General features: G+C 43.0%; 1 protein-coding gene across 2 annotated transcripts in view; it reads left to right on the forward strand.

The window, feature by feature from the left end:
- The first annotated feature begins 4,213 nt into the window (after positions 1-4,213).
- TGFBR2 (transforming growth factor beta receptor 2) overlaps positions 4,214-16,727 on the forward strand; it is a 94,712-nt gene continuing 82,198 nt past the window's right edge. For both annotated transcript variants that reach the window (XM_044920614.1, XM_021678929.2), the window contains exon 1: positions 4,214-4,407. In XM_044920614.1, the coding sequence (XP_044776549.1) occupies positions 4,314-4,407 (94 nt within the window). In that variant the 5' untranslated portion in view covers positions 4,214-4,313. The remainder of the gene's footprint in view (positions 4,408-16,727) is intronic.

The following is a 16,727-nucleotide window of genomic DNA, read 5'->3' on the forward strand; positions in this document are numbered from 1 at the left end:
CTCTAGAGTGCAGACTCTGGAGCTAGTGACAGGCCTCTGTTTAAACCTGGGCTCTGTCCCACACTAACTATGTGACCTTTGCCAACTACTTAATCTCTGTAATCCCCAGTTTCTTCACCCGTAAAGTGAAGCTTAGAATAGTACAGCAAGGACGTGCTCCCAAATGTTAACAAGTGATTATCTTTGGGTGAGAGAGTGAAAGATCTTTATTTTCTGCCTTTGGCTTATCTGTATTTCAGATTTTTTTCTACCTACAGTTACCATATATTACTTTTGTAATTTAAAACAAAGCTATGTTTTCTCCAAAAGAAATTATTCATGCTTTCTCTAAAAAGGTCTCTAAACCTGTGGTATAATTGCAGGTTTTATTAATATCTGTGAAGAATTGCAAGCAAGGGGATGGATTAGAAACACAGATACTCTCATTTTTTTCCTTTATCGAAGACAAGAAGCATACATTGAGTACAGTCAGGTGCCAAATGTGGTTCAAAGTTGAAAAGGGGATAATCTATGCTTCTAAGGACCTTACAGTTGGTGGGGTAGGATTCCAGAAACTAATGAATAATTATAATACACTCCATGTCAGAATGGGATAAACATTAAAAAAATAGGTTAAATAAACTCAATGCTCCTGGGGTTCTCCGTGGGAGAGGAGGGATCAGTTTAAGCTGGAGGAATCACAAACTATTTGTATGACTCTGAGGGGGTTGGGGATGATCCTCACACATTCACTATTGTCTCAGTGTTCATCGGTCTGCTTCACAATAGAAGGAAAATTGGTCAAGAGCTAAGAGCTGAGAATGCAGAATGCTTGATTTATATGGAGAGGAGTCTCCCCATCAACTGCTTTGGTTGTGAGTAACCTCAACAGCTGCATGTCAAGAAGTTCAGGGGAGTAGAAAGTTCTTGCCTCATCACAACTGGAAAATGCAGGGCTTAAATTAACTACATTTTGATTCAGTCCCATTGTTGTGTGTGTGTGTGTGTGTGTGTGTGTGTGTGTGTGTGTTCAGAGTTCGTAAAACTGGAAATATGGAGACACTCAAGCTGTTTAACTTCGGTTTGACTTGGTTTTTATTGTTTTTCAACTTGGTAAGGGCCTAAAAGTTACTTTTTTTTTTTTAAGTCCTGAGTTGAGCTTTTAATTTTTGTTTCTATCTGCAAATGGCCCAATTTTTGCATACGTATCTTAGCTGAAAATTATATTGAAGCAAATATACAACTCTGTGTGAAAACAATGTTTTAATGGAGAGTATCAAACTTCTCTTTCAGCAAGAATCCCAAAAGGAAGGTCATACTGACAAATTTTTAAGATCGCCAAATTGCAATATGTGTGAGTTTACAAGTCTCTGATTTCATTGTGACGGTTTCTAAAGGATGAGTTTGCACTTGGCAGTGCTGACTTCAGACTCTCAATTTCACAGGAGATTGGGGATTAAATCAGAAATGTGAAAGGCAAACAAAATTAAAATCAACATTTGTGATACATGATGACAAAGACCACCAGTTAAATACTCCAGCATGGAATTGAATATCTCAAACCTGGCCTCTAACAGTGAAAAACATCTGTCTTTGCAATAAGTATAGAAAAGAAAGCCTTTGGAATCCCTTGGGCATTTTTATTTGCCTCTCAGTGTGTTTTGGTGAGTAAGGAAGTATATGTATACTGCCCAGAGGAACTTGGGCAAATTTAGAGAAAAAGAAAATAGAAAAAAACCCCACACACTTCTCCTTTTTAAAGAAAAGGAAGTAATAGTGACATCACCTCAGCTAAAATCTAGCCGGTTTACATCTCAATTTAGCAGGTAATAGAATGCCTTCTCCAGAGTTGTGAAATAGCGAGGATGATGAAGTCCAATTTTCTTCTGAATCTTTATTACCTCATTCTTTCCTTCATCCAACAGGTATTTTTTAAACACCTATTATGTGCTAGGTACTAAGGATACAACAGTGAATGGAGGGGAACAAATTTAATCCCTGTCCTCAAAAACTTTGGACTTGAGTGGGGGAGAGGAATAGAAGTGAAAGAATGACACAGAATCATCATAAAACCACAGCTGTAGTAAGTGCTAAAAATGAGAAACATAAGGTGCCAAGAGAACCTGTAATGAAAGATCTATTCAGGGAGGTCAGCGAAAGCTTGCCCATCCAGGAAGTTAGGATTGATCCAAGCAAGACCAGGGGTTGGCTGGATGAAGAGGAAAAGGACAGAGAAAGGGAAGGGTGCCCTGGGGAAGGCTCTGTGCAGGAGGCATAGTGGGTATGCTCTATGAATTTTGAGAAGGCTCTCAGCAGGAGAGGAAGAGAGGCGCAATGAAAGGTTACCAGAGAGGAAGGGCATTGAAGGATCTGGTTTCTAACCTCTATCTCAAGAGCAGTGGGAAGCCACTGAATGAATTTAATCAGAGGGCTGGTATAATTAGGTTTACATTCTGAAAAATGGCTCTGAGTTGAGAAATTGGGTGACAGGGCCCAGAATGGGCCTGACTGGGGATGGGTGGTTGGGAGACCCCCCGCCCTAGGGATGGCAGTGGTACAGATGGGGTGGCAATGGAGGAAATGGCAAGAAGCAGATTTTGAACACAACTCTCCTCCATGGCTAAAGTGGCCCCCGCTTTGGCAAGGCTATTTGGTAAGCAAGAAGATGCCCAGTGCTCCTGATTTCCCTGTCCTTCCGGCATCCTGAACAGAAGAGCTGGGAAGCCGTCTTTTCCTAAGAGACATTCAGAGGCAGCCTCAATGTTGGGGGAACCAGTGGTGACGAGACTTAAAGTTTCGGGATCAAGCAAATGAACCTTTAGATTGACAGGGAAGTTTTCTGGAGTTGGGTTTCCGGGGAGAGCTATTTGCTTTTCTTCCCGGTGAGCCTGGCCACCTGCCTCTGCAAATAATCTTTCTCTCATCTCAGATAAAGGAAGTTCATTGTGTGGCCTGCTGGAAGATCTCCTGGCCAGCAAACTAGACAGAATCTAAGTCTTTGCGAGTTGGAAGTAAGATGAGCGTATAATTCCTTACCCAACCAAGAAGCATGGGAAACAAAAAGGGGGTTCTTTAATAATTAAACTTCAAAGGTGTACACCAGGATCCTTGAGGGCAAACTTGGTCACCCCAGCAAGAAGGGAGGGTTGAAAGTCTATCCGGTCCTGCTGCCCTTGTTTCCCTTTCTGCAGAGGAGAAGCTAAGGACTGTCTCTCTTCACAGGCAGTATTGGAATGCAAACCCCTGGCACTGAGCTGACTCCCAGGCCACTTTTCTATTGACATTTTCTGCCATACTCGCTACATTCTCAACATAACATATCCCACCACTATCATTCTGTGGCGGCTGCTCAGTTTCACTTACTGCAGCACCCCCAAGAAGGGGCAATTCAAAATAGGAGGCAGAACTCAAGAGCTCATCACAAATGCCGCAGCTTGAATGTCCTGGATCAGAACCCGCATTTTCACAAGATACTCAGGTGGCCCATACGCACAGTACAGTTTGGGGAAAAAAACTTCCGGACTTGGACCTACAGTAAGCAAAACATTTTGCAATGTGGCAGCGCCTGTCTATGTAACCGAAACCTAAGTTGAGTGAGGCACTACTTACTATTCGATTTGAAACAAAAATGTGCTCACAGCTCCGCTTTCAGCATTCCCCCCGTGGGCTCAGGCACTTGGGAGTTGGAAAACACAATTCTGGAGCACCTGGGAACAATGCAAAGAAGGTTGTGGGGAGGCGGAAGATGCTCCGTGGGGGTGCTCTGGGAAGTGTATACACTGTGTGTGTTCAGCTCCCTTCTGAAACGCGTGCCCTCAGTCACGCCGGGGTAAATACTTGGAGCCAGGAACTCCTGAGGGCGGTGGGGGCAGCTGAAAGTTTGCCAAAGCCCTCGGAGGGGCCGGTCTCGGGGACATGATTGGCAGTCAGGAGAGAGAGGAGGGCTGGAAGCCGAGTGGAGGGAGAAGGCTCTCGGGCGGCGAGAGGTCCTGCCCAGCTGTTGGCGAGGAGTTTCCTGTTTCCCCCGCGGCGCCCGGGTGAAGTTGAGTGAGTCACTCGCGCGCACCGACCGAAGACACCCCCGCGCGCGCGCTCGCCAGGGGCAGGAGCCGGCCTCCTGCGCAGCTCCCCTCGGCCGCCGGGGGCCTCCCCGCGCCCCGCCGGCCTCTAGGCCCCCTCCCGGCTGGCGAGCGGCGCCACATCTGGCCCGCGCATCTGCCCGGCCGGCCGGCGCGGGGTCCCGAGAGGGCGCGGCGCGGAGGCGCAGCCGGGGCTCCGGGAGGCGCCGTCCGCTGCGCTCGGGGCTCGGTCTATGACGAGCGGCGGGGGCTGCCATGGGTCGGGGGCTGCTCAGGGGCCTGTGGCCGCTGCACATCGTCCTGTGGACGCGCATCGCCAGCACGATCCCGCCGCAAGTTCAGAAGTCGGGTGAGTGGCCCCCAGGCGGGCTCGGCGGGGCGCCGGGGGTCCCCGCTGCGCTTGACAGTCGGCCCCCGGCGCTCGGGCGGAAACGGGAAAGTTCCCTCGGCGGCACCCACGCAGCCCGGCTCCCCGAGGCGCCGGGGTGTGAGTTTCTCTTTCAAAAGAGGAGGAAAGTTAAAGGGGAAGGGGCGCTGGGCACGTCGGGCCCCCTTTGTGCGGGCAGGAAAGGCGTTGTGCCGGCCGCGTTCGAGGCGAGCCCCCACCCCCGGAAAGGGAAGTTTGAGAAGTTGCTTGGGCATCTGAAGGAGGCTGGGGAGCCGCGGCCCGGAGCGGAGGCCGCCGAGGCCGCCAAAGCAGCTGGCGCACCTGGGGTCGCCGCGGCCCGGGGCGATGCTGCGTGCCCACCCAGGTCTCGGCCAGCCACCCGCTTCAGTGGCCAGTGATTCCAGCCTTGGCTCCCGGAAGGCGCCGCACGTTCCCCCAGGCCGGCTTCTTGGCCGGGAGTCACCGTATGAAAGTTTCAAGGAACCAGGCAATTTCCAAAAGAAAGTTATCTGGCTCCACCGATGGCTGGCCGTGGGTGGGGTAGGGAGCGGGGATTGTCAGGTGGCAGGCTGGAATTATTAATTCGGTGCCTACTAGGTGCTAGGTGCTGGGTGCTGGAGATGTTGCCTGGAGCGAGACAGCCCTGCCTTCCCGGAGGTGATGGTTCTCTGCAAGCGTCCTTTGAGGGAAACGGAAAAGTTAAATTCGTAACTGTCCCTGAGCTACCCACTCGGGGAGGTTTTCGGGGGTGAAAAATGCAGGAATTGAGTTCTTAATTATTTGTTATGGAAAGTACCGAACCCCGGAGACCTTAAAATTTATTATTTTTTGGCAGCAGTGATCCACATAACTGCGTATCTGCAGCTGAGGTCTGGGTGAACTGAGTACTTGGACCTTGAGGGCCTCAGCTTCCTCATCTGTAAAATGGTTAGATTTGGATAATTTACAGCTCCTTCCTCTGTGACATCTTGTTGCTCTCTTCCCCCTTTGGTGACTTGGAGATGCCCTGATAGCCCACATCACCCTGAGGCGCTCGCTTTATTTACCAAGGGCCAGGGGCAGACTTACCTTTAGGTTTGTCTAGAAGAAATAAGCACCAGGTTCTAAATGGTACGTTTCAAGAGTATTTGAAGTGGATTGAGAACTTTTTTAAAATGGTATTTCTTATTGAAGGTGGCATGGAGATGGGAGTTTTGAATGGAATGAGGAAGAAGCACTGTTGTAAACAAAAAATCCTAACCCAGATTTGAGTTTAATAAAGTCCTAGTGTCTCATTTTTGGATGTTTTCCTACGTTGCAGCACCAGCATGTTCAAGTGTCTCTGATTATACTCCCAGACACTTAAAAAACTGAGTTATATGTTGCTAATAAAGATTTTAAATGGCACCCTTAATTTTCTGAGCATGTTAAAAATCATTAAAACTTTTGTTTCAGGTTACGAAAGAAGGAAATCAGCAGACCCTGATTTCGTTAGATTTTGTTTACAAGGATAAGATTTATGAATTTTCAAATTCCAGACTCGGTAGTTCATGAGTCAGTTTCATTTCATCTATATACACATTTCTAAACAATTAACTTAAAAGCCTAGTGGCTTTTTATTTGGGCTTTTGAACAGTTTTAAAAAACCCACAGATTTCATATTTTGATGGAATTAAAGTTTCCAAATTTGAACTAAGGAATCACTTTGGAATTTGCATTCATTTGAAATTAAATTTTCAAAGACACTGGAAGGTTGAAGTTAGCTATAATGAAAACGAGAAACCTACTTCCATTTCCATTTTAATTTTCCATGTAAGTAAGCAGTTTCAGGATTTTTCTAAAATAACTGGTAAACCATCAAGATATTTTTCAAAATACCTTACTGTGTGATAAGATATGAGGAAATGAGATGGCTAACAGGGTCCTATTAGGCCCCCTAAAAAAGCCCATCTTCTGTTCAGTAGATTGATAAGCGGGCAAAGGATTTCAGTATAAGAACAAACTTCACTAAGAAATGTACTTAAAACCTTTTTAAAAAATTTTTTTTTGTTTTGTAGATCCAGCCTTCCTAAATGCCCCAAATTAAGTAATTACTCTTTAGGGGGAAATCTTAAATGTCAGAAAACTCTTCAGATCTGAAAAATGTGACTGTTACTTTTCAAATACCTAGCAAGAGATTGCTGTTGAGGACTCAGTGTTGGTAAAAGTGTCATACAGATGAACTTCTTACCTAAAATCATGTTAATGATGTACTTCTTTTTGTCAAGGTCGGAGACTAGAGATCACTAGGCCCAGAATTTGATCTTTGGTCTGTTGCTTTTCAGAAAACGCATTTTTACCCTCTCGGCCACTTCCTTTAATAACATCTTATTTTTCACCAGTTATGGTCTATACAAAATTCTCATCCTATTTTGGATTTATTGCCTTTTTTCAAGGTAGCACCCCATGGTGATGAGTCCTCATTATTGTCTGTGTAGCTACCTTAACTGCTACATGGTTTCCATTTTAGTTTGCCAATCCTTAGTTATCAACACAACTTTTAAAATTTTTCTTTATTTTTTAACCCCTTTTTCCAGTTAAGAATGACACCTCATTGGTGCCATTGTAAAAGGCGGCCATTACTCATTTGTCCTTTTCAGCGTATTTATAGAGCATCTCCTTGTACCAGGCAGGAGGCTCGGACCTGGAGACACTATCCTGAATGAATAAGACAGTTTAACGTATGGGAGGGTGTTAAAGGCAAAGACAAGGACATAGAGTTTAACCCTGTGTACTTGAAAGCATTAATGAATACTGGTGGTTTATTCTCTAGACCCCTTTTTCAAAAGCCATTTGGTTGTTGAATGCACTTGGAGGGATGCAAGTTGAATGTTTTTTTTCTCAGTCCCTCTGAACCTCTTTCTTTTCATTGATCTGTTCTTTTCTATGGCCATGTTATAGGCCCCCACTTGGGCCACTCCAGTCCTCCATTCTGTAGCCAATGTGGTGGGCCCAGTGTGCGCATCCAGTCTTTCTTTTGAGGAGAGGCTTCAAGATACAAGCTTTGGAATGGAGGCCTCCTGGGTTCCAGACCCACCTTCCATTTACTGGCTGTGTAAGGGGACACAGTCCCCTTCCTTCTCTAACTCCCAAACCCATTTGTAAAATGGGGATTATGGAGTTATGGTGAAGATTAAATGAAATAATGCTTTGAAGTGCTTAACACAGTGCCTGCAACATAGTAAGTGCTCAGTAAATACCAGCTTTCATTATTACTATTAACTCCTTAATCAGGCCTCAATAGGTCCTCCATGATTTGGTTGCCATTTGATTCTGAGACTTCACATCCCACTAAGGCTCACACTTTCCAGTTGTATCCTTGTCATCCTGCATACACATTCTCTGAGCAGTTTAGGCCTTTTAGTGCCTCTGTTCAAGCTGCTATCTGTCTGGAACTCCTTACCCGAATAATTTTCCCTGTCTTTCAGACTTAACTCAAGTGTCATCTGCTTAAGGAAACCTGTTTGAATGCCCCGGGGTTGAGCTGAACATGCCCTCCTGGGGACAGACCTCTCTCTTATCTCATAACAATAGCCAAAATTATATCTTTATGTAACTCCCTTGCCAGGCAAACCTCTCAAAGGCAAAGGGTGTATCTTGTTAATTTCTCTACATCCAGCGTCCCCAGAAGGACCTGACACATCATCCAGCACCCAGGAAATGTTGAGCTGAGCTGCTGATACAATCCAGGGCAAGCATTTTAACAACCAGGCAGTCCCTGTTTATTGGGAGTTTGCTCTGAATGGTAAAATCTTCCTTTTAGTTAGAATAGTTTTGGCTCTAAGTGGGCAGTTTGGCTGTTTTTATAGTATGTAATTGGTGTTTTTTTTTTTTTTTATTCTGATGAGATATGGAAAAAGATGCTTCAACTTCTCACAAACATGATGGAAAGTTCTCATCCAGTCCCTTTAGCTATACATTTTGAACTGGTGTAAGGCATTCTAAGCCATTCCAAAACTTTAGGGTTTCACCAAAGAAATTTTCCAGTAAATACTGAATTCTCTCTCTTTTTTTTTTTCTCTAGAAGGTTGTCGAAAGGAGACTTTCATTAAAAATGAAGTGCTGAAATCTAAATTTAGCTTTTAAGTTTCTTTTTTCATCAGGGTTTGATGTTTTGGTTTATAAGCGGTGAAGCAGAGTTGGGTGCAGGGAAGTGTGGGCCTGTAGCAGCTTCTGTCTGCTGCAGAGCAGTGTGGATATTATTTAGGTCTGATGCAAACCACCAAAACAGTTTAAAATAGGGTGCAGAGGAAACATACTTCCTGGCTAGAGCATGGCATTATTTAGCCAATTTCCACATAAAAGCATAACTCTGCCACCTTGTTAGCTTCTGCCCTCCAGCTCCTCATGTGTAGCTTCAGCCGAATTAACACATGATTTTCAGTGGAAATGACTTAGCAGATACACATTAGTAGTAAGAATGCTCAATACTTATTTTGTGCTCCCTCTTTTTCATGTCATGTTTTGCTCCCCAGGTACTTGTTGCTTCTGACTGAGGCAATACGATGATTCTCCTTCCTTGCCTGGCATGTCAGAAGGGTTTAGAACGCTGAGCAGGCACATTGGCTCATCTCAGGGAGAAGTGGGGAGAAGGGAAACTAACATTAGAAAATCTGCTCTGAGCCAGCTGCTTGAAATGACTTATCTAATTTAATCTTCAGAAGAAGCCTGCAAGATAAGTTTTATTATCTTTATTTATAAATGGGGAAGATGGAGTCTGCTCAAGGTCGCTTGAAGTTTGCCTGTGTGTCTGTGTGTATATGCGTGCGTTCTCAGCTTGCTCTGCTTGCATTCTGCTAGGCTCTTTTACATAGTGGATCTGTGAGTACATTATGTTGAGATGGAAGTTAGGGAAGGGGTAAAGAGTCATCATGTTTGAGAAGGGGAAACTTACCATCTGATACCATCAATTCAGTGCTCCTGATTTCACGATTTGCTTGGCTTGCGTGATCTGCCTCCTTCCTGACTATCTCTGTACCATAGAAAATCGAGATAAGACCGTCTCTTTACGAGGAAACTCTACTCTTCCTAGTCTTATCATGGAGCCCTGGTGGCAGGAGCCACCTCATGTGACCCATGGTTTGATCGCTTACGGCAGTTGGACAAGCACCGTTTTCAAAGCTGTGTACTGTACACCCCCAGATTCCAGGCACGTAGGACCAGCATGTGTGTACAGGCCTCAAACAACTCTTGGTTGAGGGCAGAGAGACCAGAATTTATCGAACATAACAAAGGCGGATGATTTGACTCTTGAGGTCCCACTAATTTGAAAACTGGTATGTGGTTAAGGTTCTTCTCCTCATGGTAGGATCTGGTCTTTTACTTGCTATGATCAGCTTTTTAGGTCTTGGCACTCAACATGAAGCAACTGCCTCCTTAGATGTAGTCAACTCAGGATCTCCCCCTTAGGCTTTCAAGGGTTCCCTAGCATCTTTGTTTTGTTTACAGGGCTGGAGCTTAGTTCATTAGAATGGGTTTAGCTGCAGAGTAAGTGCTCAGTGACTCCTGAGGATGTAGGTGGGAAAGGCTGTCTGCTGTCAAGACATGCAGCGCTCTCTCTCTCTTTCTTTCTTCCTTTCTTTTTTTTTTTTTAAAGATTTTATTTATTTATTTGACGGAGAGAGACACAGCGAGAGAGGGAACCCAAGCAGGGGGAGTGGGAGAGGGAGAAGCAGGCTTCCCGCCCAGCAGGGAGCCCGATGCGGGTCTCCATCCCAGGACCCCGGGATCATGACCTGAGCCGAAGGCAGACGCTTAAAGACTGAGCCACCCAGGTGCCCCTCTTTTTCCTGTTTTTCCTTTCCTTCCTTCCCTTCCTTTCCTTCTGTCCTTTTCTTTTCTTTTCTTTTCTTTTCCTTTCTTTTCTCTCTTCTTATATGATGAGATGCCCCCCCAATTTTTTCAGCTCAATTAAAATGTAGGCCTGGTATATGGGCAAAAGGGGCCTCTGCCCTGGGTCTTAGAGGGCACTGCCTTTGGTCTTCTAAAGTCAGACCCCTGTCCATGGGGTGAGAAGACTCCGGGCCTCTGTGGCTACGGGGGAGCTGTAGCTGTGTGGGGTGTGTGCAGGGATGTGTTACAACTTGGGTGTCCATGCATATCTTACAAGGCCCCACTTGATACAGGATGGAGCAGGCGTTGAAAGAGGAAGGTGTATGCTTGGCCAGGCCTGGGACAATGTTTACCCAAAACGCCCAGTTGCAGAAAGGGGCTTGAATAGTTCAAGAGTTTTACAATTATACTTGGTCTTCCAAAGTATTATGAAGATACATTTGTTAGTCAGGGTAGGACAAAACCTATTTTATGTGACATTTTCTCCACTTAATTTATAACTTCCAATATTTTGATCTATGGTATGTGGGCCTTCATTTGTCCTTACCCTGGGTCTTCCGATGCCATTGGAACAACATTCCTTTGCAGAGGTGTGGGGCACCAGATGGGTTTTTGTTGATTGTGTTATGTTCTCCCTGGAGAGACTGGTCATTAATGAAAAAGCTAAGACTGTTTGTGATCATAATGTTGCATCTTCTTTGTGAAACTCAGGTTTTCATAGTTTGTATTTTCTTGAAGGAAACCTTAGTTCTCTTAATTTGACTCGTTCTGTCTGCTATTTCACTTATACACTTTTTTTAAAGATTTCCCAGTGCTGTAGTAGTATTTCCTCCCTGTATTAGGAACACTAGGGCAAGGTGAAACTTCTCTGGATGTTTTTTTCTACTATTGTAAATATTTATTTGAGTGATCCATAGCCTTCTCAAGCCTCTGTAAGGAAAACAAGAACATTAGAACAGTGTTAAGAAGTAAAAAGCCCTTCTGACACTATAAAAGGTATAGGATTGTCAAAACTATACATTTTAGAGAGCCAGGGAGTTGGCAAAACAAACATGAATGTTTCAAAGGAAAATATGGGGTCAGGTGCGTACTTTAAGCATATGCCCCAGCAGGTCTTATCTGTGAAAGCTGTAAATCATTACAGAGGATTCACTAACTTTGGAGGAAACTCACTCTGCTGCTTTGTGGATGACTACTGGTCATCCTAAAACTCTGTGAAACTTTTCTACATAGGGAAATTGAATTGGCCTCATGTTCCCTGTGAGTGGCGTCCCTCTCTTGAGGAAGCATTATTCATGAGCCTTCTTGGACTGGTTTCCCAGTAATGTATGGAGCCCACTTATTGAGATCTTGCTACTGCCTGGATCATGCTGAGCACTACGTCTCTATCAGTTATTCTTCAAAACAACTCCATGAGGTAGATTTTATAATACTCATTATAAGTCCTTTGGAGTTTAGATAACTTAGCAAAGGCCACCCACTTAGCAAATGATTATGCTTGGGTTGGAACCAGGATGGTCTGGTCTAGGGACCTGGCCTCTAATTGTTATATTATATACAATACTGAGACTAGGCCGCTTCAATTGACATACTGTTCTCTATTGTAGCATGGGTGGTGGGGGAACATAGGGGTTAAGAAAACTAATGGTAATGTCCAACATATTTCTAAGGCTTTAATGTTTTTCATTTATTATCCCATTTAATTTCTTTAGCTAAATAAAATAACATTTGATTCATACACCAGGTAATCAAACATTATGCCTGTCTTGTGACCTCAATGGGAAAATGCAGTATATACATCAGTTGATGAATCATGGAGTATTTATGCCCTCAAGGAGTTTTTAGGTATTCCGAACAAAACCGCCCCTTTATTTGGAAGGATTGGGGGAATTCAAGGATGCATAAATACGTGGGGGTATATATATATGGTATGCCAAGGTGGATTCACCATGAGGTGAATGGAATGTAACTTTCAAGGCTTATCCTTGGTATAGACCCATCTCCTGGCCATGGAAGGGAGACTGGCAGTGTGCTTAGTGAGTGTCAGTCAGGTCCAAGAATATTTAAGAAATCTTGCAGTACCTTGAATATTATAGCTCACCATATAAAAGAAACTTGATGGAGGTTTTCCCAAATTTAGAGACATTTCAGAGCATTTATAGGATGTCAACTTAAAATGAGTGATGAAGCTGAAACTTTTTTGAAACTATTCAAAAATAAATTGCAAATTCTGATCAGCAGTTCTAGAGGAAAGACTGAATTATTTTTCTATTCTTTCTATAGAGAATATTACAAAATATCACTGGAAGAGGCAATCAAAGAGTATGCAATCAAAAAAGATAGTAAACATATTTCAGGGATACGTCAGGCAGTTAATTAATAAAAATATTTTTTTCTTTTAAAATTTTATGTTTGTGGTATTTGTAGCTTTTTAAAATTTGCAATTTGTAAGACGACATTTTAAATTCTAAGTATTCACTTTCATACCTAAATTTCTATTCTTAATTTTTATATCCTTTTTCTTAAAAAGTGCCCCTGAAATTTAAAAGCTTAAGCTTTCATGAGACCCAACCCTATGCTTAATGGTAGGATTTGCTTGTTGGTCTAGAAAATAAATAAAAATGCCTCCTTCTCTACCCCCACCCCCATACAGAGACTGAAGTCTGCACTGTTACATCACCAAACCCAAAATTTTTTTTCCCAGGTTTAACTACACCCTTCATTATTTTCCTAGTTTAGAGGCCCCATGCCCAAGTAGAGAAGAAGTTGTAAATATGTAATTCTCACAGAACCTTCATCTTGAATGAAACCCAGATCTGACCCTTAGTTTGAGATGAAGACTGTGCCTAGGAGACAGCTGGTGAAGACTAAAATATGTTATACTGGCAACCAAGGTGTCCGGGTGGTCTGTTCAAGTCCCTTGGCCCCACTATTTCTCATTTTTTTCTAGGTACAGTGTCAAGAATTGGACTAGATGAGATTTTCAATTTATTCTGTTCTGAAATGTTTCATTTTGTAGCTTAGTGGAGGAAGCCATTGAAGTTGACCGAAAAACATAATCCTTAACTAATCAAAGTAGAAAACTCAAAAGTCATAACAGGTCAGAACAGACACATACCACAAACATCCACTTGGAGTTTGTTGGAGATGACTACTATTGAAAAAAGAGAAACCATAGTTATTTTGAAAATTTCCTGGTACAGGTGCCTGAGCATACACCGTGACTAAATAGCATGTTTACTTGAGCTAGCACTTCTTCCTTGCTGAAGAAAAGGCTTACTTGGTTTTGGTGGTAATACCATTTCTCTTTCATTAATTATGGTGTTCTCATTCTCCCCTTCCTCTGAATTGGTTGAAGTGTCTGTGAAGGTTTTTCCTGAGGAAGAGAATTATGAAATACTTTGCTATGTCTAGGAAAAGAAAGTCCTAAAGAAGCGCCTATGTTTTTTGGGAAAAGAAAGGAAACTCGTCTGAATATAATTAGTCTTCTCTGGCTTTTCAAAGATTTTTCACCACTTTTCTTAAAATATTCTCAGAAAAGACAGAATTTGCTACAGATTGGCAGATTGCAGACTGCTTTTTTAGGCAGGGGAGTAGCTATGAACCCCATAATTGCATTTCTGTATGGTCTGCCTACACCATTTAGCACAGAGAAGAAATCTTCTAACTATTGCTTTGAATGACTATCTTGTTACTACATATCACTTTTATGTTTTGTTTTCTAAAACCCATTGTATTGGGGGAAAACGATGATAAAATTTGACCTCAAATGTGTGAAAAGGAAAAACCACAACTACAACAACCAGCAGTCACATTTTGCATTCACTATTCAGGAATCCCTACAATTACATTGTTGTAAAATAATTTCTAACAATCTGAGCCCTTCCTGGGCACTCTTTTATTTTTATAGTTCCTATTATAATTAATTATATAATTTGTATTGCCTCTTTTCTCACCTGTTTATTCCAAGGAGCCCCAAACCAGCCAGTCTTTTCTTTTTTGCTGTTTTCTGTTTTCCATCATCTCCAGCAAGCCCTGCTTGTTCTACCTTCTCTCCCCTTCACGAGCCTCATTTAACATCTACCTATGGTGAGTTATAATATGCACTGAGGTTCAAATCTGGAGCTCAAGCATTCTGACCCCAAAACGATGCTTTTGTATCATCCCCTGATAACAGTAGCTGAAGATGTTCTAATACCTTGCTACTCAAAGGGTGGTCCACAGACCAGCAGCATCAGCATCACTGAGAATTACTAGAAATGCAGAGTGTTGGGCCTGCTCAGAATCAGCATTTTAACAAGATCCCCAGGTGACTCCTGTACATATGCACTGAAGTTTGAGAAGTGCCGCTCCAGTAACATTAAAGCATCTTCCACAGAGGAAGCCAAGGATCTGCAGTGATGGGTGGATTAGGTCAGACTTGTTTCTGTCACTGAGGAAGAGAAGGATTCCAGGGAGAGTGGCTTCTAGTTTTATGAGGGTGTTTTGACTCCTCCCTGGCTACAGGGCCACTTTTTAAGTGTAGGTAACTAACACACTGAAGCTAGCAGCAACAAACGCCCTGACAGCAAGTCAAGTCAGTTAGTGAGTTGGTTTTATCCTGTCTGTTTACCCAAAACATCTTCCATGGCTCTTTCCCTTGACCAACAACCTTAGATCCTAGAGATCGGTTTCTCTGCATTTAACACATTTACTCATTAGGCATTTAATCATAGACTGCCTTGACATTTGTAGGCCTTAATTAAGAGCTATTATACCTTGGCATTTCTTAAAGGATGTGGCACTGTGCTGTATACAAAGTATGTACCCAATAAATAAATGAATTAATGTCAGATTTTTCAGGACATGGTTCTACTCTTCAGCATTAAAAAAAAAATCTTTTGCCTTGAGAAACTTATTTGGTTGATGCCGAGTGAGAACTCACTGAATTTTCTTGAATCCCTCAACATTTATTTTAGTCTGTTCTCAGAGTGCCACCAATGGCTTTTTCAGTGATTGTTATTTTATTCACCGTAAGGCAATTTTTTGCACCTCAGTTACTTTTGTCTTTAAGAATTATTGGTCTCGGGGCGCCTGGGTGGCTCAGTCGTTAAGCGCCTGCCTTCGGCTCAGGTCATGATCAGGTCGTGGGATCGAGCCCCGCATCAGGCTCCCTGCTCGGCGGGAAGCCTGCTTCTCCCTCTCCCACTCCCCCTGCTTGTGTTCCCTCTCTCGCTGTCTCTCTCTCTGTCAAATAAATAAAATCTTTAAAAAAAAAATAAAATAAAATTTAAGAAATATTGGTCTCTGGCCCTTACAACAATCAGTTCTCACACCTCTTTCTGATTTTTTAAATAATTTTATTTCCTAATTTTTTTTTCCTTTTGACATTGTAAATGTACTGGGCAAAAAACCAAACAAAAAACAGAAAAAAACTTTCCATAGAAACCTGTATTTCATGTTGCTGCCTTCTGCATCAACTCTCATCTTATTCATCAGAATAACTGTAAATCTTATTACCTAGAACCTCGTAATCAGACAAATTTTTACAACAGGAACCTAGTTACGTGAAATGCATAACCATTTGGTTTCATTTTTATTCTTAAATCATGCTACCACAATGCAAGTCTGAACTCATGTTTCCTGTCCTCTGTGAGAAGCTCATTGGTTTCTGCCCATGGATACCCTTCGTCATTTTCTCTTTAATACATGTACATGGCCATCAGTTAAATCTTCTCCCCAGACGTCATTTTGAATAGGTGGCTCCTGATAGAAAGCCTTCTATGGATCCTAGGTGATTGATTATATGGCCCTTACTTTCTCTTTGAGGTCAGGGGTCATGTGAGTATCCTTGGCTCCTAAGGTGTACCGATGGGTCACAGGACTGGTTTGATGATTACATGCCTGAATGCGGCCAGGCCTCTCTCCCATTTCCCTTTCTGCTCTTGCGCGTGCCTCAAGCCCTGGTTCCATTCGAACTAGGCGTCCTCACGCATTCTTTTGCTTTTAGATTTGTAACTGGTGACTGTTCTGCTCCTCCCAATTTTCCCGTTCTCTACCCATGCCCTACAATACCTCCACCATGCTGAAATAATGCCCGAGCAAATGCCATTTCCCCTCTTGGATCTTCAGTTAGTTACCCCAGTCAGATTTCCCTTCTTTTTCCCCTTCACAGCCTCACCAATAGGCCTGGCTTCTGCACTCAGGTGGCTTTGGCCACCAGGCTACCTGTAGCTATATAGTTGTGCCCCTTATTAGAATGAAAATTCTTTGAGGGAGAGTCTTCTGTCTGATTCTTCCCTAGCACTCACCGTGCATTCTCACTGAAAGATTGTTGCTGTTTAGAATTCATTACTTTTAAAGGCCAGGGATACTCCTTATAAATCCAAGATGGGATGATAGGAGATATATATATATATATATATATATATATATATATATATATATATATA

The sequence above is a fragment of the Neomonachus schauinslandi genome, chromosome 1 (genome assembly GCF_002201575.2).
Source record: "Neomonachus schauinslandi chromosome 1, ASM220157v2, whole genome shotgun sequence".
NCBI lineage: Eukaryota > Metazoa > Chordata > Mammalia > Carnivora > Phocidae > Neomonachus > Neomonachus schauinslandi.